The sequence below is a fragment of the Calliphora vicina genome, chromosome 1 (assembly GCF_958450345.1).
Source record: "Calliphora vicina chromosome 1, idCalVici1.1, whole genome shotgun sequence".
NCBI lineage: Eukaryota > Metazoa > Arthropoda > Insecta > Diptera > Calliphoridae > Calliphora > Calliphora vicina.
In genome coordinates, this window is record NC_088780.1 from 53,387,589 (window position 1) to 53,412,840 (window position 25,252).

Here is a 25,252-nt window from a genome sequence, read left to right on the forward strand (position 1 = left end):
TCGATTCCGATGGTTGGCAGGGCTTCACATATGGATCTATTTTTGATCACAAGTAATTATTCGGTGCAAAAATTATTTTTTTATAGCGTTCAAACATCATTTCGGAGATGCAACATCGTCTTTCAAGGTCTCTCGGCTTCAAAATGTATGGTATCCAATTTCCCTGCTTTTAGATGAATCTTGCTGCTCGCAAACATTTTGAAATTGATGCTTGAGTAGATCCCAATGATTTTGGAAACTCTTGTTGAGTTTTACAAAAATCGTCATGAAGTAATGCCTTCACTTCTTGGTCTTCAAACTTTTTTGTCTTCCATGTCAAAATCGGCACTTTTTTCAAATTAATTAAGTCAAGCAAAACTGCCCGCATATAACGATTCATTGTTACATAATTCAAAGTAAATGTTCAATAACTAAGTGAGAATAAATGACAAATATGTACCCTTCAAATTAAAAACAAAAACCGCGTTCAAAAGATACGCCATCTATTGAAAATTCCGCATTTTTATGTCATACACCCAATAATAAAATATTAAAAAAATACAAATTTCATACGAATTTTTTTTATTTTTACCTACTTACTAGTTAAATGTTTGTAAAAATTACAATATACTCAAATAATTAGAGAAAAACTAAAAAACAAAAACTTTCTTTATTTTCCAGATTCGAATAATTACAAACAATACTAGCAGCAACACAACCAACAGCATCTCTAAGAAATAACTGTTAAAAGGTGAACAGTTGCATGACGATAAAACGTACTACGAACAGGTGTTTAACGAAAAATATTGTCAGGAATATAAATCAACAAGCGTAACGGCAGCAATTGTGCCCAACAAGACACAGACAATAAAAGCAATAATTTCGAATATTTATGTACTTCATACTCCTGATTAACACCTATTTACGCAGCAGCTACAACAATTGCAACAACTGTAAAGTATAAGCGGAGCATTAAAAGGCAAAACAGCAACATGTCATTGTTAAATAAATTGAGTAAGAAATTACGTTGGCTACGGTGGTCTACCGTGTTTGCCATTGTGTTTTATATGTTTTTCATTGGTCTGATACTGCATTCGACCACATATAAATTGCAACATTCACTTAAAAATCCCCCAAATGCACAACAGCAGCAGCAACAGAATTTCATGCAACATTATTCCCTCGAATGGAGTGAGAAATGGCGAGCACAGCATGCAACAGGAAATAAAATTGTGCCAGCATCAGATATAGACACAAAAAAGACTTTATCCTCCTCGTCCTCTTCCACCTCTCACTCCTCATCATCATTGTCATCATCGTTATCATTAACAGCAGCAGCTGCAGGTGCTGGTGCTTTGGCGGCACCATCAAAATCACTAAAGGTTGTTGGTGGCGGCAATGTTGGCAAGCAACAAAAGAAAAACTCTGTATCATCACCGGAAACTGTTATTTTGGTTGCAAGTTCCGCCAGTGAGAAACAAATTTTGGAAAAGGCTTTTAAACGGTGAGTTAATTTATACAGTTTTCTATATTTTTTTCTTTCTTTTGTCTGTTTGCTTATGATTTCAAATTTATGCAAAAGTAAGAGTGACTGAGTGAGAAATCATTAACTAATGATGGTTCCATTAAATAATCAAACGGTTGGAGTGTTTTAATAATAAGGTTGAATGATGTTAATGTTTTTTCAAAGACTCAACATAATACAATAGTATTACATTTCAGTTAGATACGAGGGTTACTACCAATCATTTGGGTTCAATAATTAAAAACTAAAAATTGTCTTCCAAAATTACTTTATTTTTTCCATGAATTTGTATGGAATTCAAATAGTTTTTATACACCGATTAATCGGAAAAACGGGGTTTCTACGCAATATCGGATTTTTGTAAAGCGTCTAATTTTCGTTTAACCGGTTTTTATCAATTAGTCAACCGGATTTTAAACATACATTTGGTAAAATACGAGTGTAGTAGGACTTCTTTTCAATGACTACTATTGCAGTTGCCAGGACTTTAGGAAAGATAAGACACTCTTTCATAGTCTCTTAAAGTGTAAAATTTACAATTTTATACTACCTAGTATCTGAGATACCAATGATGATTTTATAAGATATCTGATTACCATAGGATGACTCTAATACTCTTAAACTAATACCTGGTCTTGATCTGAAAGAAATATCTAAAAATCTCTTGCATGTGATTTTATATTTGTTTAAAGAACGAATTTTCCCTGTAGTCTGTTATGCGGTCCACTGGCCAATCGACCAAAAAAAGGGATGTGTCCTTGATGAAAAACGTGTACTACGTAAAAATTTGCGGGTATCAGGAACAAGTTCCCTAATTTCATCAGAACGCATTCCATTGTAGTACCGATAGAACAGTAAAACGCAGTTCACATTGGATACCCTACTTCGCCCTCTCCTGTTCGCGGTTGAGACGCACCAAAATACACTCCCTGCCACATGAATAGGACCCGCCCCCTTTGTAGTTTATGCAACTGCAATTCTTTCCGATATTTGTGTTCTGGAAAAGTCCAGTTATAATTTTTTTTTTATTTTTTGTTTTGAGACCAAAATTATCTATATTTTTTGCGTCACTTTATTAGGACGCATTAACTTCAGATTTCTTAAGCAAGTCAACAAGTGCAATAGAAAAAATAATAGTTTTAATGCAAATTATGTTATTTTAATAAAAAAAAATTTAAATGGGTCGAGGAAAACCTTAACAGACACTGAAAAAATAAAAATTTAAAAGGAATATGGACAATCGATCCTCAATCTTGCTGAACGAAAGGAAGCTGAAATGTGGTATCTATTTTTTTACGGAATGAGTCAAACTACGGGAAAAATATTAAAGGTCGATCCTCAATCTTGCTGAACGAAAGGAAGCTGAAATGTGGTATCTATTTTTTTACGGAATGAGTCAAACTACGGGAAAAATATTAAAGGCCCTGATGGGTCTTCATAATGAAAAATAGAGCATCAATTGGATCGTTTACATAGCAGAGTGGGAAGGGGTTATGGTGTGGAGAGCCATATCCTGTTATGGTACCTGGGAATTGAAATTTTTTTCCAGCACCATGAACGCTAATTGCTATATTGGAGTGCTACAGGAAGCACTTTCAGAACATGTTTGGAAGCTTACTGTGGACATTCCAGCATGACAATGCACTATGTGCCCATTTCCAATTTTTGCGGCAAAAATTCAAATGTTCAACTTTCGCTTTTTGAAAAAAATTTTATGGATCAATTCCTAACACTTCGACGACATAAATGCCAAAAATTTATGAAAATTGGTCACTAAGTTTATATGTAAACAGCAGTGAAAGTTTACATTTTTTAATTAAAGTTTTCAAGCTGAAAAAAGTAAAAGAAAAAAACAAAAAAATGGTATTTGTCGAAAGTGATATGAGAATATAGCTTGAAATCTCTTTTGAAAATGATTAGTGAGTTGTTAGGGGGTTATCATAAAAAAACGGAAGGGGGTTCTTGCAATTTTTTTTTAAAATGCTTATTTTAGCAACATGGGTCTCTACACAAAGTTGTATGATGCTAGATCCCTTGGAAATAATTTCTGCCGCAATTTTGGCTTTTGGACACATAGTGCAATGCCCCAATTCATACTACCCGGGTGGTAGAATGAATGTATGTATGTTAATGTGCTCGATTGGCCCCCTTACTCGACACACCTTCACTTCATTGAAAATGTTTGGGGCTAGGTAGTAAAGATTATGCTTCTGGAAAGCAGTATACTCCCAAAGAGGAACTTATTGAAGGCATAAAAGTGGCTTGTTCGACGATTTCGTTCGATTACATGAAATCATTGTATGATTCTATTCCCAATCGAATTTACGAAACAATCTGTAAAAAATTTAAATAAAATTACAAATTTTTATAGCAAATTATCCATAAACAGTTTTTTATAGTAGGGTCCTATTCATGTGACGCAAAATTTTAAGGCATTTGTTTTACTTGGTTTACAAATTTCTTTATAAAAACAAAACCACTGTATATATTGAACCAATTTTTGTAGTATTCAATAACATCTAAATTGCCTTTAAATTTATAAGTTCGTAATAATTTTTTTGTAGAAACTATAACCTTTTGAAAAAATTATGTTAGGGGTCCTATTAATGTGGCAGGGAGTGTATACTTTGAAGCACCGGCCCATACATGGGAGTTGTATTCAATTTTCGGTCCGAAATAGGTGGTGTAAATAGTGAGGAGATCAGATGGAGTGAAGTAATTCCAACACCGTTTCAGAAAACCGAGACACTTGAATGCTTCTTTCGACACTTGAAAAATGTGTTTAGACTAGCGGACATCACATTGTATTCTCATGCCCAGAACATCAAAAGCGTCCTATTCCACAATATTTACACCATCCATAAATACAGATGAAGCAACATAATCTGCCGTTCGTTTTTATGTCAACATGCAACACTGAGTCTTGCGAGCGTTGAAAGCGATCCTATTCAGAGATTGTCAGAAATTTTTACAAGGTGCCTCATTGCCCCAATCTCCGACAGTCTTGGTTTATAAGTGAATGAATACGAATGACAAATGTTGCTGTCATCTGCAAAAGAATAGATAGGGTTGGATGTTTTACATAGGAGATCGTTTTGAAGAATAATAAATAGAGTAGGAGAAACAACGGAACTCGTTTGATAACAATAGTGCGATCTCTGAGAAAGCTCGATATAAATCAAGATAAGTTATTACCGAAGCCTAAAGCAATAAGTTTTGATAAAAGTGCAGCATACCACACTCTATCGAACGCCTTATAAATATCTAGAGCCATCACTTTACTTCCGCCAAAATGGTAATTTTTACATAATTTTTCCGAAAGGAAAGCTAGCAAGTTTCAGTTATTATATTTAAATTTAAAAAATAACTCGAATGATTCAGTTTATTTAATTCTGTAAAACATTAAAGTTAGCATCATTGATATTGAGTGTTTTTCGTGATTTTAAAAGTTCAGGGTCATTTGGACCCCAAGAGCTATTAAGGGTTAATTTAAATTTTTGTGCTATTATTGTAAATACTAGACTTTGTGTTATGTTTTTCTTAAGTTTCATCAAAATCGGCCCAAAAATATATAACATTTCTCTATCTTTCCATTAGAAATTCCAAATATTGAAAAATTTTCCGATTTTAGCAAAACATTCAGACTATATTTAAAATTACCTGGACTATAATATTCTGAACAGATTTTACTTAAAATTGATAACAGTAATGAAATTGGGCTCATTCACCAAAATATGGCCAAGAAATTAGTTTTTCTGGAAAATCGCAAAATTTATATCGAAGGTACGCAAAAACTATAAGAGGTATTGACATACTTTTTTCACATTTTTATTCCCTATTATGTTGTCAATAAATCCCCATGTGATGATCAACAAATTCTAAAATTTATTTAACAAAATTTTTAAAAATTTGAAAATGGAGTTAAAAAAAATTTTTTTTTTTTGGTCATACCTGCGAATAGGTTAACGGTTTCCAATAAGACAAAAACTCATATACAAGTAAATATGGATATATTTTAAGAAAAAATTAGCTTTTATTTTAATATTTTAATATATCTCATTAGAACGACAATTACGTACACATTTTGATTCATTTAAATCAAATTGCAAAAGTGATTATGTAATAGCAAACTTTTTACAAAAACTGAAACAATTGCATTTTTTACCTTGTACATGCACCTCAAAATTTTGAGCGACGAGCGGCACGGGTTGCAATAATGATATTTAACTATAGTTTTATATATATGTAAAAAAAAATAGAGGGTACCTAACGTATATGCATTTTTTTTAAATCATTTTTTTAAATGATACCAACTTATAATTCTCATTTAGTTTATAAAAAATTGTGTATAACCACTTCATATTAATTTATCAATGTCGAGTGATACAAATCGGTCAACCCATCTTCTTTTCGAAACTCGACTTCGGTTGACTGCAGAGACTTCGGTCGTCTGTATAGTACCTAGGCTTAGGGCGATTGTTCAATACAGAGACTTCGGCCAACTGTTCCACGCAGGAGCTTCGGCGAACTCTCCCTAGTTATTTTATTTGTATTACAGACTAAGTATCTAAAAAATTATAGTTATCACCCGATCCTGTACTGACAAAACGCATCGATAGAAATCCGTAGCTATCATAGAAGGGTGTAGGTTAGGGAGTTACACAGAGAACTTTTTGATTTCGTAAGCCATCGATTTATCCTTTAATCTTCAGGCAACACAGGAACTATAAAAACTGATAACAATATAGCAACCTAAACAATTTTTTATAAAATGAATAATGTTAGTCCGACATTACCCAAATAAAATGTTCGAGTAAGTTTTGTGGAACAAAAAACAATATTGTTTTAGCCTACATTCATATCCAGGATTTTTTCCAGTTTGATATATGTATGTCTATATCCTCAGTTTAAAATACTCCATGATTTATTTTTAAATCAGTAAAAGACTTATTAGTTCATGATACGATGTAGACGAAGAGCTCATGTGACTACGGTAATTAAGGAATTCGTGAATTTTGTTTTCATTACATTCTTTACCTTCAAAATAGTATAAAATTTTTAAAGTTAAATTTACACTACATGAAATCTTAATATATCTGAGAAACTTTTCTGAGTCCTCGGTTCAACTCAAATAGTCAAGCTCGCTTACAGCAACCGTAAAATTGTTCGTGTCTCCTTAATCTCAGAATTTATTTGATAATAAATGTGTTGTAAACAAAATTAAACATTCATTTCATATTAAAATGGGTTTGTCAAAAACTTAAATAAGTAAATTTATAATATAATACTTGTTTGCCATAATTCTAGCGATATTTTACAAATTAGCACAAAAAAAAGACATTTACTTTAATGTTCACTCCACTGAGGTTTGGTTGTTACAATGACATGTTTTGAGCAAATAAAAAAGTAGTTTTGTTTACACACAAACCCAAAAAACCACACCCTTTTCAAATAAACCAAGTAAAATCTGTAATAAAATCACGGCCAACACTTAACAAAGGACATGCTACAATGTGATTATAATAAAAGTAGGCTTTTTAGACTCTGAAAGTAAAAAAAACAATTCTTATTATAACTATACATTCTAAGATTAATTATTTTATTAGCAAGGGAATAATTTGTAAATGTTCTTCATGAATCTAACTAGTACAAGTAAAACGAATTATGTTATATTATTCTGTAATTTATGTAGACATCAGTTAAATAAAACAATGTTTTTTATTTACAAACATATAGTTGTGTAGTGTAGGGTATAAATACCTACATACATTTCAGAAAAACCCCAAGATAAAATTTTTCTACATTATTTAAAAGTTTTCGTGCGGTTTTGCATACATAATAACAACGCATTTTGTTACTGTAACTAGGAGTATTTAAATGAAATCCTCTTACACTCACAACAATAAAACATAAAAATGGAATAACTAATAGGAATCATATACAAGTAAAAATATTTACAAGATAGGCAATGGCTTGAACAGAAAAGCTCATGCAATTAACTAGAATTTTATTTTTTACTTCATATTTATTTATTGAATCTGCCTTATATCATTAGGCCTAACAATAAGTATACAAATCTTATAATAAATCATATATTTAAAACTAATTATTCTTTAAGGAGAACATTGATGGACAAATGGATTTCATCTTATCGGGGTGTTAGATCGACTCTACTCTATTCGGGTGTACTATTTTTTTCTCCATTACCCCTCTTGGGAGCATTTGGCTTCCACAATGCATCTCCATCTTATACGATTACCCATTAAGATTACACTGCTAGTTATTGCAGTATCGTGCGTTTCCAAGTACGATGTTGCCATTAGATTCAGTTTTATCGTTATTTTGTATCATTTTCGTTAATCGGTTGTTGTTCCTGCTAAGTAAATGATTGATCTGCTGTAGCTGGTCTAGGATAATGGAGCTGTCATCTGTCGTTGTCTAGAAACAACGCCTTCTATATATTTGATTCCTACCTTTTTTCCTAGAGTTGGTGGCGGGCTGCTCCCCAGGGGGAAGGGTGATCAGGGGGTTTCTTGGATGGATTGTTTAGAGGGGGGTTAATTTTTAAAAACTCGACCATGATGAAAATTTTTCATCCTCTGCCAGGGATCGAACCTGTGGTGCTTGGTTTTCTAGGCAAGTACCATGGTACATCCTATGGTCCTATGAATTTTCGATTGGGTCCTTTATATAAGATCAATACTGGTATTACTTGTCATTCCCCATAATTAGATTCCATGGTCTCTGAAGGCTTTTGGTTTATATATGAGTGAATACCAAGGTATGAAACATTATCGGATTTCATACCTTCATACGGGTTGCCCTTCTTGGACCAAGCTAAACATTTTTTGGTGGTATTTTATGTCATTATGAAAGTTTTCAGGGGGTACCGTCTCAACATTTCAAAAAATTTAATTCTAAGGGACACTCTAATAAAAGTCATGTCACAAAATTTTATAACAACCGGTCCATAATTAGTTATAGCACCCACACTTCTTAAAAATATTAGTATTCCAATAAAATTCAACACATATAGGATTCATATATTAAAAGAAACAAAACTGAACTGTTTTCATTTATTAAAAATCCTTAAAAACCGAAGCCTTTTGAAATTTTGTGACCCGAATTTTTTGATTTTAAATTGCAAGCGAACTGAACTGTATCCGACATATTGAAGTACCAATCATGTTTATGACTTATTTTGGAGCTTCGTAATGTTGATTTCAATAGACTTGCGGGCAGACAGATATGGTAATTTAGACTCCGCTATCTATAATTATCCACAATGGCAAATGAAAAATCAGAAAATTTCAAACAGAATGACAAACTTATACCCCTACCCTTACTATGATATAAAAACCTCTAAATGATTCACCCTATACTTGACTTCAATTTGAAAACACAAAGTTTTACAATTTTGATAAGCTAATATATAGTCCCCAGAATGAATCTTGTTCAAAGGATTCATTAGCCACAACTAATCGATATTATTTTATTGCCGCCTAACTTGATCTGACCAAATTGATTCATTTCATCTATAAGCAATTTACAACATCACTAGGGTTTAAAAACTTTTAAACATTCCTGTACAACATCGAGTCGGTGACATGTAGTTCGGATCGTTCTCAAAGATACCATGAATTCGCATGTGCCCAACTAGGTCGTCTGATTTTGTTACGCTAATACCTGGTGGTGTGCTATCAAAATATATAAGGATGAGTCAGAGACCTTATCATGCAGAAATATCGATGCAACAGTTGCATTTCATACCTCTATACTAAGGTGGCAAAATCTAAAATGTTTATTCAAAACACGAAACACTTTCGAATCCATTATTTCACAAACTTCCCAAAAAACGTATAATGATTAGGATCAGTTTATTACAAGGTTGGCTGGTTACCTCTAAGCTACCTTTACCGAAATAACTGCAATTATCGTTACCGATTAAATGCAGCTACCGCCTTTAAAGCGTTTGGTTTTTTTAATTTTAAGACGTGTGTCAACTAGCAAGTCGCTTGCGGAAATGTTTCCACTCAAACCGAAACTTGCGGAAGTCTGCTTCCAGAAGTACTTTGTAGAAGTTATTACGACGAAATTGCAGGCGTTCAAATTGGCTTTTCAACAAATTAAAGTATAAAATTTCTTGTAACAGAACAAGATTGGCAGAAAAGAAACAACAAATTAAAAAAAAGAACCAAAAAGAAGGTTTGGGTGAGAACTTAGGTGCTTGAAGAATTGCGGACCGAAGATTGCATGCATCTGAAACATTTCCTGAGAATGTCTAATGATGATTTTGAATACATTTTATCTTTAATTCAAACAAGTATTCAAAAGCAGGGTACTAAAAAGAGATTGCCTATACCTCCAACAGACCGGCTTTTAGTTACTCTTCCAAAAAAACACGAAACAAAACTGAAAACATAAGAGAATACCACGATCCATTTACCCGACTTCTTCTGCAAGTCTTCAAAGCACTTTCAGTTCACAGCAAATTGTTCAAGTTATTTCCAGCAAGCAACAAACACGTGTTTCCACATAATTACTGCAAACGACTTCGGCAAGCCGTGAGTTTTGGAAGTCGACTTCTAATACGTGTTTACACAGCAAAAACTTATGAAAGTTACTTCTGGAAGCAACTTCCGCAAGAAAACTTGATAGTGGACACACGGCTTTATAGTGTTTTGAGGACGTGTCCCATAATTCAGTATAACTTTTTTTGTTTTTCAATTACCAAATGTTTTCTCACTACTCCAAACGAATTTATTCTCGTTCATTTGTATAAATTTGGAAATGAACTCAAAAAAACAGAAAACAGAAGAGAACACCACAAACAGTTTACCCGACTTCTTCTGCAAATCTTTAAAACACTTGCAGTTCACAGCAAATTAAGTTTAAGTTACTTCCAGCAAGCAACAAACACGTGTTTCCACATAATTGCTGGAAGTAACTTCTGCATGCCGTGACTTCTGAAAGTCGACTTCTAATACGTGTTTACACGAAGTCACTTCTGGAAGCAACTTTCGCAAGTAAACTTGGTAGTGTACACATGGCTTAATACATGGTCATAGTATAATAACACCTTTATATCTTGAAGGTACTTGTAATAGTGAACGTCCCAGCAGTTTAGCAAATTGTCAATGTATCCCTTATATTCAGTAACTGTAACTAAACATCATTTGGCTGACTCCAATTTATATATTTTGGGTCATTTGACACCTATGTGCTCTAGTTACTTTATATATACCAGGTAACCTATCGTGAAGTCTATTGTCACTTTAGTGTATCTAAGTACACTTTAAAAGTTTGGAGAGTAGTTATTTTACCCACCAGCAGTAATATATTGGAGAGTAGACGGAGGAAGTTTTGATTACAAGCAATCAGTTATTGGACTGTATAGAAGATGTATTTTTAAGTCAATTAGCTTCACCTAAGCACCCGTACATGTTAAAATAACGTAGCTATTTATAAAACAACTGGTCATCCTAAAGGATAGCTAAAATTACCAATTCAGGACAGTTACCCAGAACTACTGGAGTCTTCCCCTCCTGCTGATAATTGAACCCTTATCATAATCAATGGCAAAAAGGGTAAATAAAATGCTTTAAACATACATTCAATTAGCTTCACCTAAGCACCCGTACATGTTAAAATAACGTAGCTATTTATAAAACAACTGGTCATCCTAAAGGATAGCTAAAATTACCAATTCAGGACAGTTACCCAGAACTACTGGAGTCTTCCCCTCCTGCTGATAATTGAACCCTTATCATAATCAATGGCAAAAAGGGTAAATAAAATGCTTTAAACATACAGTCAATTAGCTTCACCTAAGCACCCGTACATGTTAAAATAACGTAGCTATTTATAAAACAACTGGTCATCCTAAAGGATAGCTAAAATTACCAATTCAGGACAGTTACCCAGAACTACTGGAGTCTTCCCCTCCTGCTGATAATTGAACCCTTATCATAATCAATGGCAAAAAGGGTAAATAAAATGCTTTAAACATACATATGTACACACAAAATACAATTGTTACATATTTAGCTTGTAATACAGAATTTTCAAATACGTGTTGCAAGGTGAAGTAAACAAAATAAAAGAAAAAGAAAAGTTTCAACTCACTTTACTAACTTTATTCCCGGGAGTGTATTTAAACGAGTATTTGTTCTGTTGTTGCTGTTGATAATACAAGTGAATAATTAACAACAATTTTGTACTAGTATTAGTACTCGTACACAAATATGTATGAAATGTTTGTGTGTAAATATAAATGTGTAAATACATCCATACATACATATGTATGTATGTATACATGGAAATGTAACTTCCGTTTCCTGCGTTGTAAATGTACATTTTTTAAAAATATTATTCAAATACTCAAACAACAATACAACACAGCACATTATAAACACTTTATAAATTATACATATCGCCCTTAAGTGTACAAAACCAGCTATGTGTTATTTAAGATGTTTTCAGGAGAGCAAAAATTGAGTTGTAAGAACATTTGAAATGTGTACACAACTCTTTTTTCCAAAATCCTGTTAAAAAAATGCGTTCATTTCGAAAAAAAGAGTAAAAAATCGAAAAAAAGTTTTTCAACAAAAATTCATCCTAAAACGTTGAATCTTAAAATTTAATTAGTTGACTTCAATGTTTTTCGCATCCAATAAGCACGTTCGCTCAACCCATCATGATTTTTGTGATTTTGTGCAATGTTTGAAAACACCTTTCGTATGAGTTCAGATTTTAATTCGGGGAACTGGCAGAAAGCGACGGAAAATTGAATGCAGCCGGTCGATATGTCAACCGGGATTTTGCCTTTGCCAAGGTCCAGCAAATTGTCGTTCTGCAGCTCGACATGCATGTTCGCAATCAAGTTGAGTTTCTTGACGTTGACGATCTTCTTGGAAATGTTACATGTTGGATTTTCATTGATTTGCATAATCGATGGCAACATGAGTGCTGAATGAGCAGTTCGACCGCCTTCCAACAACGTAGCTGTAATTCCTGATGAACCAAGTGCAAGGTTGATGTTTGTTCGAACAAATTCCTTCAAGGCATCGCAAACACATTGTTTTTCGCGTCGCAACTCTAGATTAAAAGCGTCGCACAGTGGTATAGAAAAAAAAAATAGAGGGAAATAAATATGTAACTTCTAAACCGTAAGTCCGATTTGAATGAACTTTCACATGCTGAAAGAAGAAGTGTTGTCGAGTTTAAGATTTGAACTTGGACCTCATGGGCCCATCAGGGGCGCGACCAAGGGTGCTCAAAGTAGGACACCTCGGGTATGTTACATTTTTAAAACGATCCTATTTCTTCGTTTGTGCATTTTTTTGAAATTTTTTTACAGCAATCCCGCAATTCCCAAAAAAAATGTTGAAAAATCCCAAAAATGGAAATTTTTAGTTTTTTTGCTATAATATCCATACCAGGGTCGGTGTAATCGGAACCCTTTACAAAATAATTAAAAATATATTGGGCCATCTAAAATCGGTTACTATATTTTCATATCGAATATGCGATTTGAGAATTTTTGCCGTAAATTTAAATTTTACATAAAAAATAGACCCTCGGTATCAACAATTAAAATTTTTTTTTTTTTCATTTAAAATATTTCATGAAAAGTTAGCTTAGAAATTTTTTGCGATAACTTCAAAAGAAAAAAGTACTTTTTTCCCAAAAAATTTGCGAAAAATCGCCTTTTTAAAATTCGAATGCATATCGACACCAAAGCCAAATATCCGCCATATCTCTGGTCAGTCTATCACAGGGAACCTGTACCGAACGCAACTGATTCGTTTGAAGCGAGCATTGGCCGAAAACGCCCAGAATATGCTGTCATACATAAAACCGTAATATTCCATCGTAACAACGCTGGAATCGCAACATGTTGCAACACCTGTTAAGAAGTATTTAGAATGAAGTGGTTGGGAAGATTTGATTAACCCGCTTTATAGTACAGACCGCAGACCGTCCGACTACTATTTGATTTAATCTATGCAGAACGTTCTATCTAGAATACTCTTCACTTCAGAACAGAGTCTTCAAAAGCTAAGCTGTTCTTTTGGCTCGGATTCCTATGTTGCCAGAAAGATGGGAAAAGGTCATAGCTAACAATAGCCAATACTTTGAATAAATTTATATTTTTGGAATTCTTAATTGTAATATTAGACTTGATATGTATATTATATTTTATATATAAACAAAATGTATTTTGATGGTCATTCATATAAAAATGATTATCAAATCCAACACTAGGTCAGATAGCTTAATTTTATACAAAAAATTTAATTTTTTAATGTGTTTTTATAATTACTGAAATGTTAACAAGATGGTTCGATTGACAGCTATATTTTTGACCATTCAATTTAAATACAAATGAATTTTGAGTAATTTCACTTTGAATGGAATTTTTCGCAACTTCTCACGGAAAAGGAGATAATTTTCTAGCAACTGGATAATTTGTAACGAGCGTCACGTAACGTGCTTAACAAAATTTTCTCGGCTTTTTATGAAAACGGCAAATGATTGTTCATGCAAATAAGTTATATTTGAATTCTCTTTCATTCATCTTTCTTTTAGGAATAAGATTTTGTGTGCTTTATTATGCCAAATTCGCTAAAATTACGAATAAACACTTCAACTTTTAAAGTTACTTTCACTTTTTGTAACGTGCGTCACAAAATTTTGCGATCAATTATTTCGCAAGAAATGGCAATTAAAGAGAAATGTCTTATGCCATTTGGAATTGCACTTAAATCTCACTATAGCGTATAGTATACGTTGGAGGTATCTTACTTGAAAAACCAAAAAAATTTCATATTTAAATATGAAAACGTGTACGAATGAAACGTTCGTCACGCAGGATTAGCCCATATGTATGTAGTATACTACATACATATGTACATATTTTTTTGTTTTTAATTTCTTTTATTTTTAACGAACTGACGAAATATTATTGAACTTTATTTAAACAGAATTAGTTAACTCTTTTTGAATTTTCTCCATATGGGGGGCTTAAAACACAAGGGGTTTTTTCTTAAATTGAGTTAATATATGGAGTTAGTAGGTGAAGTTCAGAGAAGTTCATAGCACAAGAGTTGAATGTGGGATTCTCATCAGTTAGCGAGATATGGCTACCAATTCTAGCAATTGTCATTAAAATACCTGTTTTGCTTGGAACACAAGCGGTAGGTGAGCATTTAAACACCTTGTGCTCTAAGCTAATATTAAAATTAATTTTTCACATGGACTGATTTAGTGAATTCCGATAAGTGTTCAGCTAAATTTTGCGAGTAATTCATTCCATCACTTGTTATCAAAATATTTCCCTAAAAATAAAAAGTAACATAAAATAATGGAATCGAGTATATTAATAATTGTCGATTGTTTATTATTTTTGGTACATACACAGAGAATACTGAATCGTAATAGCAACCAAATTTGTTGCCAATCGAATCAATTGGTTGAACACTTAGAATTTTTCGGTTCTAGCAACAGAAAATCAATGAATAACAAAAAATGTTGGATGAAGAAACCAAACTTTTGTTACCACTTCTAAAATTTTGTAGCCACAACTGTAAAATTCGAGCATTAAGACAGAATCTGTTTTCTCTGTGTAAAATCTTTAAAAATAAGTGAATCTGAAAATAATATTGATGAATTCTCTTAATCTGACCATCTCATACAAAGATGATCTTAGGAATGTGCAAGAAAACTTCACCAAAGTAAATATGAAAGCTCGAAATGTTGGCCGAGCCATGTAGTTACTACCACAACTTCCTCCAAAAAACAGCGTCAAAACAATAATGTTCCAGAAATTCAAGAATTCAGGATCTTCTTTGCTATATACAACCAATTTACCATGAATGGTTTAAAGCACTTCCTCACAATAGAACGAAAGAAATTCCGGAAAGAATCGAAAGTCAAAGTTAGGATGAAGATGAGCCTGATGATGTCATGGATTCTGATTATGACGACTAACAAATGTAACAAAGAACCATAAAAACTTTTCTTAATAAAATGTTAATAAATGTTGATTCTATGTGGTTTTCTTATTAGGCAATTCAGATATTTTAAAAAAATTTAAAGCACAAGGGGTATAAGTGCGACTTTCCGTACTTCAAAGGTAATTTTTGGGTATTTGTATGTAAAAGATGGTATTATTTTATCGTGTTAGATTAAAATATATCTCAGGATCTCTATTAATTAAAAAGTAATATTCCAGATAGCATCTAACATTTTTTATTCTAAATTAACTTCAGCCTCTTTTTCCTCATTATTAAACATAAGTCACTTGAACCCTTGTGCTCTAAGCCCCACATATGATTTACACATAGCCCTTTTGGCGCTAACTCCTTAACCAATAGATATATTCGAAATTGGTTTTTCTCTATAAATTCTCAATATATAATTATGGAATAAAAAAATTTTAAAAATTACACATAGCTTCTTTTGTATGCTCAGCGACGTATACACTGTGTAAATAAAATATATGTATATGTAGGTATGTTTATAAGTATAAATATATGTATATTTGTGGGTATAAAAAAAATGTGTGTTTGTATTAAAACTCATATTTTTAGAGCATTAAATGATTTAACAGCTTTTCCTTATCCTACTTCAGGGTGCTTTCTTTAGCATTTCATCCTTTAAATCTATGTATGTGTGCTGGAGTTTCTTTTAAATACTATTAATTTTGTGCACAGAAAATTTTTAATTTTATTCAGTGTCTGTCTCTTAACTCGTTTTATACCGTTTTAATAAAATTCGCACACCAGCATACTCACAATTTATATGTTAACTGCTAAAAGTGAAGAGCAAAATTTGAGATTCAATTCAATCGACGCAGATTAAGTGATGCTTTGAAGCATAACAAGGAAGCTGATCTCCGGATATATTTGCTTAACTTACACCCTACTAGGAAAACTGAATGGTGCCTATAGAAAGCTGTGAAATTGTATACAAATATCCTATAGGTTTCCAAACAATGCAGTGGGCGAGAGACACAATTCAGAAATTCGATGTACAAGCTAGCCACTTAGAGAATATCCTTCCTCCAAACACTACACACTTTAGAGTCACCCCCAATACATATCTATGACGTTATGCCAGGACCAACAAAATTACAATGCTCGAACGTGAAAATACCTATTATATGTATGAAATTTACAACAGCGCAAAATGAGTAGTTTTTTATTGAATAAGTACTTAAATTTCTTTAGAATCTTTAGGTTTCCATACAAATCAAAACCTAATTTCAACTGGTTTTCATGAAAATCAAATAAAAACTACTTAAAACAATAAACACAGTCTAATATTGTGACAGTATTTACTGTACTTTTATAAAATGTTTAAAAAATTCTTTTCAATATCGTTTAAATGTATACTACAAGGTGGAATTCATTAGGGAGAGCTGTCAATTGTATGTCTTGTTACGTCTACACTATTTCTTAAACCGTTTCAATTCAAATATTTGTCACATATGGTTTCAATTATTTCATGATTAAATCAAGTATTCATTTGCTCAAAAACAAAATTTCTTGATATTTTCTATTGAATTTGAAAATTTTCGTTATTGGTTGATTTTCAAATACAAAAAATATTGAATAGATAATTTTCGTAATTGAAAACACGTTTTTGTTATTTTTTTTGTTTCAATTACGAAAATTATCTATTCAATAATTTTTGTATTTGAAATTCAACCAACAACGAAAATTGTATATTCAATTGTCAAAATAATCAAATTCAAAATTTTGTTTTTGAGCAAATGAATACTTGATTTATTTATGAATTAATTGAAACCAGTTCAATATGGGATAAATGTTTGAATTGAAATATAATTTTTTCTGTGTAAAAACAGAATTATCAAAAACAAAAATTAAAAAATACATATGAAAACCCATTAAGAATAACTATTAAAATATTATTTTATCACGTTTGCAAAATCTTTAAATGTTCCTTAAGTTTGACACCACAATAAGCACTTCATTATTTTAATTAATTTTTGGAATATTTTATAAATTTAATATTAAATTTTATTGATTTTCAGTATTTTAAGTTTCCTACAAAATACGCCTTACGCCTAAGAATATCCTCGTCCAGGAACACCCAATCGACCTTCGTATAGAAAGCCGGAATTCCTGAACTCAACCGTACTGCGTTAACCTTAAATCGTGAAGGTCAAAGTTCAAATTTTACAATATTTGGAATTTCTAATGAAAATATAGAAGGTTTTATTGCGAATCTTCTGGAATCTTACCCTTAATGATTTGTAAGACCATTGCGTGTGGGCATGATATTGTTATGTCTGCTTCTGGAAAACACATGGTGACTCTCTGACAATGCCTATAAATTTCAATAAACTTACTTAGACGCTGCACAGTGGTTTAGAAACTTTTTTTTTTAAATTAATCGGTATCGTGGTAACTATTCGAGATATTGTTACGAAATTTCATATGGTTTGAGCTGAGGTGTTTTCGAGTTTTCGATTGTTCAGCTTCCTACCGCTAATGGGGGCCAGTGCGTAGCCCCTCAAAGTTGTTCACCTCGGGTATCAAATTTTTTAAAAAAATCGCCAAAAATCCATTTATGATCCGAATGAGCTGAAATTTTAAATATAAATAGTCCTTGAGAATATCTACAAAAAATCTATTAGTTGAAGAGATATTCAGGTTTATTGATTTATTTTTTTTTAATTTTGCTCGATCTTTTTGTGGTTTTTTAGGTATGGAGGGCATACGGAGGGTCGAAAAAAATTCGATAAAATTCTAAATAAAATAAAAAAAACTTGCTAACAGTTATCTCTTCCCTATAAAAAGTTATACGCATCCAAAGTTGAAACTTGTTAAAAGGGCAGTATTTTTTACGTTTTTCCCAAAAAAAAACCATCTATTTTTTCTTTTGTAGAAAAAAAAATTTCATCGGGACAATATAGAATTTTTATATGATCCGGAAAGATAACTCAATGTTAAGCGGACATATCACCCCCCAGACCTGTTCAAATTTGGCGAATTTAAAAAAAAAATTATTTACTCCTCAGATGTTCGACAAACCTTGCCCCTTTGACAAATTTGTACGTTTTTTCAAAAAATTGGATTACGATAATGATGTTAAAAAATTCTTAAAAGACCTAAATTACTTATTCATGATTTTTCTATCAGGTATATATTCTACAATATATGGTATCAGGAGCCCATGCTACAATTAAAATATTTATATTTTGTGAAAATTGAGTTGATTCATTAAAAATCAAGTGAGTTATGCCGATACCGTGAAATAACTCCCAAATGAAATAACTCCCCACGAAAAGATGAAATAACACCCAACAAATTTTTCATACAACTTAGGACTTATTTCATTATGAAACAACTCCTAACGCATAGGGAGTTATTTCATAATGCAATAACTCCCAATGAAACAACTCGCAATGAAATTTTTGTTGGGTTTTATTTCATTTTATTTTGGCAATTAGCAGTTATTTCACTGTATTGGGAGTTATTTAATTTTTGTTGGGTTCTACTTTGCAAAAGCAGAACACATAAATATCAAAAACTGTCTTCGCTCAGAAAAGTTTTTTGCATTGCCGGTCTTCGGCCGGGCGCAAAGGTTTTCTCCTCTGGGGTGTATCAAAACCGGCTTCGTTCAGAAAATATTATTTTTACATCGTCGGTCTTTGTCAGCTTGCAACGATTTCTTAACCTTTCTGCAATGAAAGAAATTTTTTCTGAGCGAAGCCAGATTTTTATACACCCCGGAGGAGAAAACCTTAGAGTCCGGCCGTAGGCCGGCAATGCAAAAAACTTTTCTGAACGAAGCCAGTTTTTGAGGAGAAAATCTTAGCGCCCTACCGAAGGCCGGCAATGCAAAACAAATTTTCTGACTGAAGCCAGTTTTTGACACATCCCAGGGGAGTAAAACTTTGCGCTACGCCATAGGCCTGCAATGCAAAAAATGTTTGCTAAGCGAAGAATAATTTCACTTTAGAAGTTCCTTTTTTTAAATTACTTAAATAAATTGCTTCGTATTGGGATTTATTTCATTTCTATTGGGATTAATTTCATTGGGAGTTATTTCGCTTTTTTGGGAGTAATATTTTTAAAATTATGAAACCGCCGATTATTGGGAGTAATTTCATTTTACACTTTGGTAGTTATTTCATTTTTCAAGTTTGGGAATTATTTCATTTTTGATGGGAATTATTTCATAGGGAGTTATTTCATTGGGAGTTATTTCATTTGGGAGCTATTTCACGGTACCAGTTATGCCACTTTTTCAATACAAGTTGTATAGGAAGTGGGCGTAGAAGTGGGCGTATATTTTTCAAAAAAGCTATGTGCCAAAAAAATAATATCGTAGGTCAAAATTTAATTTTTACTTTGTATGAGAGGTGGACGTAAAAGTGGGCGGATCATTTTGATTTTTCCATGTTTTTCTTGACTTAAACAAAAAATGCCTATGTTCCAAGTTTCATTGTCCTTCGACAACTTCTTCTATTTTTAGCCGCTCGTTCTATGAACCTCAACCAATGTGCGCACTGACCCACATTAGTAAATCAACTCGAAAACACCTCAGCTCAAACCATATGAAATTTCGTAAGAATCTCTCCAATAGCTCCCAAGATATCGAATTATTTCCAAAAAAAAAGTTTCTAAACCACTGTGCGCTGGAGCAATGACATGGAATTGATGTGCAGGATACTTCATTTTCCACTTCCGCGACTTAATGGGGTAGAATTTAGGCTCTCAGAGTTTTTATCAATGGTTATCAAGCCCATACGAATGCACAGTGCACTGGTTTGGTGAATAGCACTTGGTAATTCCACCTGCTGCGGGAATATGCACTGGTGATTACAAGCCCGTTACGAAGCCTGTTATGCTTGTTATGAACTACTGACTGCCAAAAGTGTTGGTTCTGAATTTGATAGTGAGGCTAAGGAACAAAGGATTTTATGCTAATATTGATATTACCACGCCTACCCTTCCATGACAGATGATATTTTGCAGGGTTTACAATTGCTACTATATTAGCCGTCAATTGCAGTAAATATACATTTTTATCAATCTGCATACTAAAAATATAGTTACTATTATAATTTTGTATAACTCTGCTAATATAAATTGCTGTTACTATTCATATATTACTATACAAATTGCAAAGTTAGTTTGCAATTTCTAGTAGCAGATACAACCAGTTGTCAACTCGTTATTGTAGCACAACAACCAAAATATATGTTCGTGCTATAGCAGCATACACACTTTTTTGCCGAACTAATATTGCGCGTCAGCATTCGTTTTTGTTTTGTTGTGCTATCAATTTTCTCTGGCAGCAATTTACATTTCTTTGGTTGCTTTGCTATGGTTGCATTGATATTTCTTGTTTTTTGGCTATTTGGATGCTGCTAGTTATTTTATTGTCAAGTATGTAATACGAAATAACGATTATTCATTAGTGTAAATATTTTTGAATCTAACTGAGATATTGACTTGCATTTTTTTTGTAAGACCAAAAATTAAAATATCTAAACAAGAAAAAAAAATGTTCGGAATAAATGTGGATCAAATTGTTCCTAATATGTATTTGCAATCCTATTAAAATTTTGATAAAAATTTTAGTTTTAGAAACTCAATAAATATGTAATCTGTAATAAAATCTTTATTTATTAGCAAAACTCAATGAAATTTTCAACGTTTTTTAAATTTGTCATTCCAAATTACAAAGTGTAAAAAAACTTTTCAAAAGGTTAAAAGGAATCCCACAATTCCTAAAAATTTAAGCGAAAATCCCGAAAATGGTATTTTTTACAATTTTAACCATATGGTCTACATTTCCTTCGGGGCTGGGAAAATACTTTGGGGATAAATAGGGAACAAATCAAGGTTTCTAAAGCTGCTTTCCGTTTTTTGATCCCAACTTTGGGATTTTAGAACATGTGGCCCAAAGTTGAAATTTTTATCAAAAAATAGGTCAAATTCCGAAGGACGAAAGGGCAACATGTTCAAAAAATAGGACATGTTTTTTATATCAAAATGTTCTCTGTAAAGCTACCTTACAGAAAAACATAAAATTGTTATATGTTCTTAAAGAAAGTTTTTTTTAATAAAAAAGATTTAAGTCACCTTTTCATCCAAAAAACAGCAAAAATCTACTATTTTTTGAATTCTTAAATTGAAAATCGTTTATTTTTGGATCTATAATCGATATTACTCTGAAATATTTTGTATATTACTGATAATTTAGTTGTCTAACTAACAAAAAAAAATCGAGCCCGTTCGGTACAAAAGTACGACCTATATTTTTAAAAAAGCGGACCAAGGTATGGCAAAATTTTAAAATTTCAATTTTGAAATGCCTATAACTCGAAAAGTATAAGAGATAAATAGCACACACAAGCATATTTTTTCAAGACATAGGCGAGCGCTTTCTAAACATATAAAACTCTTTGAAATCGAATGGGAAACAAAAAAATGGCACGTGTTTAAAAATTTTGCATGACGAAGGTACCCTATTCTGAGCCCCCATAGCGCCGCCCCTGAGGCATTTGTAGGTCCCATTTCAATAATTTAAACTCGAATACTCCTTGTCTATGCCCGCGTCAAATTTTATCCTGATCAGATCAGCCGTTTAGAAATGCCAGATATATTTCAAAAAAATTTTGATTCTGCCCAACTGTACATTGGGTGTGTTTACTGATATGTTGTTATGCACTTATCAAGAACAGCAACTGATAGCATCAATTGCAGAAATGTCAATTGTGCTATAGCACAACTACAGAAGTGTGTATTTTTGCTAGAAAAGTTTGCCAGCACAACAAAATAAAACGAATGGAGTGCAATATTAGCACGACAGAAAAACTGTGTGTGGTACTAAAGCACGAACATATATTTTGGTGGATATGCAATGGATTGTGTTTGCTACTAAAAATTGCAGACTAGCATTGCAATTTTAATAGTAATACGAACGAACAGTATGAATATTTATATTAGCTGATTGTGATGAAATGAGATAATTTCATATTTATTGCATAGTCAAATGTAAGAAATATGTTGCTAGAGCTGAATATCGAAACCCTGATATTTTGTATCAATCACGGGCAGGTCAATATGGCATCTTCTATCCAAATCTGCGAATGGGTCTGGCTAAAACTGGTTATTATCTACAAGATGAGGAAATCTACTATTTGGTTAGTGTTCCGCTTTTAAGCTCTACGACACTAGTACAGGGGGCAATTTATGAATCTGCTCAGACCAGATGGTCTTAAATGTATCCTATACTTATGCAATAAGTCGTCGGGACTATTGGGGCTCCCACGAGAACGGTTCTCACAGGATCGTTCTAGTAGTCGTGTTGACAAGACACTGTTAAATACTGTTTAATAACTTCTGCAGAAGTTTTTCTAATGATAGAGATGAGGAGACAGTGGTTTCATGTAGTTTGAAAAAGTATGACAGATTTTTGATTTAAATAAAATTTGTTAAGAAAATCTTATATAAATGGATAAAGAAAATCTAGAAATTCCTGGAAAATACAATTAAAGTACATATTCTCAACTACACTGTAGAAAGATGGAGTTAAGTTTTCTGTATAATTTTCGCTTCCTCATGCCGGTCGTAGTACGAGTATTTAGTTCTGTGTTAAGCATGTTATAGTCGTTGTTGTTGGTGGCTGGCTGGCTGCCTTTGCTACTGTTGCTGTACTTGGCGTTGTTGCTGTTGTTGGGCTGAAGTTCTCTATAAATTATTCGGTTAGTCCTGTGTTCTTAATTACACAATTATTGGGGCGTTATACGAGTACAATTTCCAGTATTTTTTTCTTTTTTTAATGTTGCGCTGTGTTGTTTTCCTCTATCTTCAGTGGATTTGTGGCAATTTGTGTGTTGCTGTGAGTGAAAGTGGGTGAGGCTGGACATGCTGGAGCAATGTTTTGGCACCAACAACAAATAACACACGAACATTATCAACAACATCATCGTTATCCGCATCATCATGAACAACAAGAACAATATTTTTTAAATAACATTCATTCTATTGGCGGTTTTTAATTGTGGGTCATATAATGGCAATTAAATGCACATTTTTAAATGTGATTTAAAACTTATTTTAATATGCGTGTATGGGTGGTTTAATTCAAAATTTATAGACTGACATTCAGCTATTTGTATTCGTTTTTAATTGCTATTTTAATCTATATTTGAACTAGATAGGATGGAATTTAATCTCAAATGTGCTCTACACACTATTAGTGTACCCTTTACTATGCTCACAGAGTATCTATACTCTATAAAATATATATCTGTGAACTTTTGACAAAACAACTTAAGTAGAATTTTCAAATTCTAAAACTGTTGAATTTATCGATCAATATTTTATTATTTGTCCTTGAAGAACTTTTTTATTTGTCTCAAAAAATTATACAAAGGATAAATAATAAAATAGTTATCGATAAATTCAACAGTTTTTGCGTATTAAGTTGTTTTGTCAAAAACAAATCAACAACAACTCCAAATAAGTTGATTTGTGCTTTTATGATATCTCAGAAACTAATATTCGTCGAAGAAGCACATTAGTGTAAACGGAGCGATTTGAAAAGTTAGTTTTATTATAAAAAAAAACTAAGATATTTTCTTATCTCGACTTAAGATGTTTTGCCCAAACAATCGTATATTTGTAAATATAGTTTATCAGAAGCCTCTAGATAAAATAAGGACTAACAAGTGATATCATTAATGGCTGAGATATAAGCAAAAAAGCTAGTTATACCTCGATTATGTTTAAATATCTTTGGATATATCTCGGATTATATTTTATGCATATACAAAATCTATATCAAATGAAAGGTATTTCAAAGGCTATTCCAACTATTTATACTACAACGTAAATCAATCCCCAGGGCATTAACCTTAATCAGCTGCTTTCACTCGAACAAAAAACTCTCAAAAACCCTAAGTAAGACTGTCAAGTTTGGCGGTGGCAATATTATGGTGTAGGGCAAGGCATGTGTCCAATTCATAACATAAACTATGACTGGAATTGGTGACAGATTCTACATGACAATGACCGCAAACACACTTTTCGGGATAAAATTTGACGTAGGAGTAGCCTTAAGGACGGAGTTTTAAAGTGGCATTTTTTGAATCTAATTGAGATATTGACTTGAATTTTTTTTTTGTAAAACCAAAATTTAACTTTTCTAAACAGAGAAATTAAAAAAAGTTGATGTGGATCAAATTGTTTCTGATATTTGCAATCCTACCTACTTACTCAATAAATATGTAATAAAATCATTATTTATTAAAAAAAAACTCAATGAAATTTCAACGTGTTTTAAATTTGACATTCTAAATAACAAAGTGAAAAAAAAAACTTGTCAAAAGGTCAACGGGAATATCGCAATTCATATTGAGCGAAAATCATAAAAATATTTTTTATTTACAATTTTGCCCATAGGGTGCACATTTCCTTCGGGGAGGGGATAATACTTTGGGGAAATAGTTTCAAAGCTGCTTTCAGTTTTCTGATCCCAGCTTTATGATTTTAGAACATGTGGCCCAAATAGGATTTTTAATTTCCCGACCTTTTTTGATTCCCGTGAATCGGTACATTTTTTTCCACATTCCCGAGTACCCGGTTATTCCCGAAATATATAATGATACTGTAAATTAGGAATATTAATGCCAAATTTCATATAAAAACATAGTGTTGAAATCATTATATGTCGCAGCTTCATATTAATTAATTAAAT

The 25,252-nt window shown here is 32.3% G+C and overlaps 1 protein-coding gene across 1 annotated transcript in view; it reads left to right on the top strand.

The window, feature by feature from the left end:
* The window catches only part of myd (mayday), a 94,566-nt gene that overhangs the window by 60,512 nt on the left and 8,802 nt on the right, over positions 1-25,252 (top strand). Inside the window, exon 3 of the mRNA XM_065498549.1 lies at positions 661-1,483. Coding sequence (XP_065354621.1) covers positions 972-1,483 — 512 coding nt within the window. The 5' untranslated portion in view covers positions 661-971. The remainder of the gene's footprint in view (positions 1-660; positions 1,484-25,252) is intronic.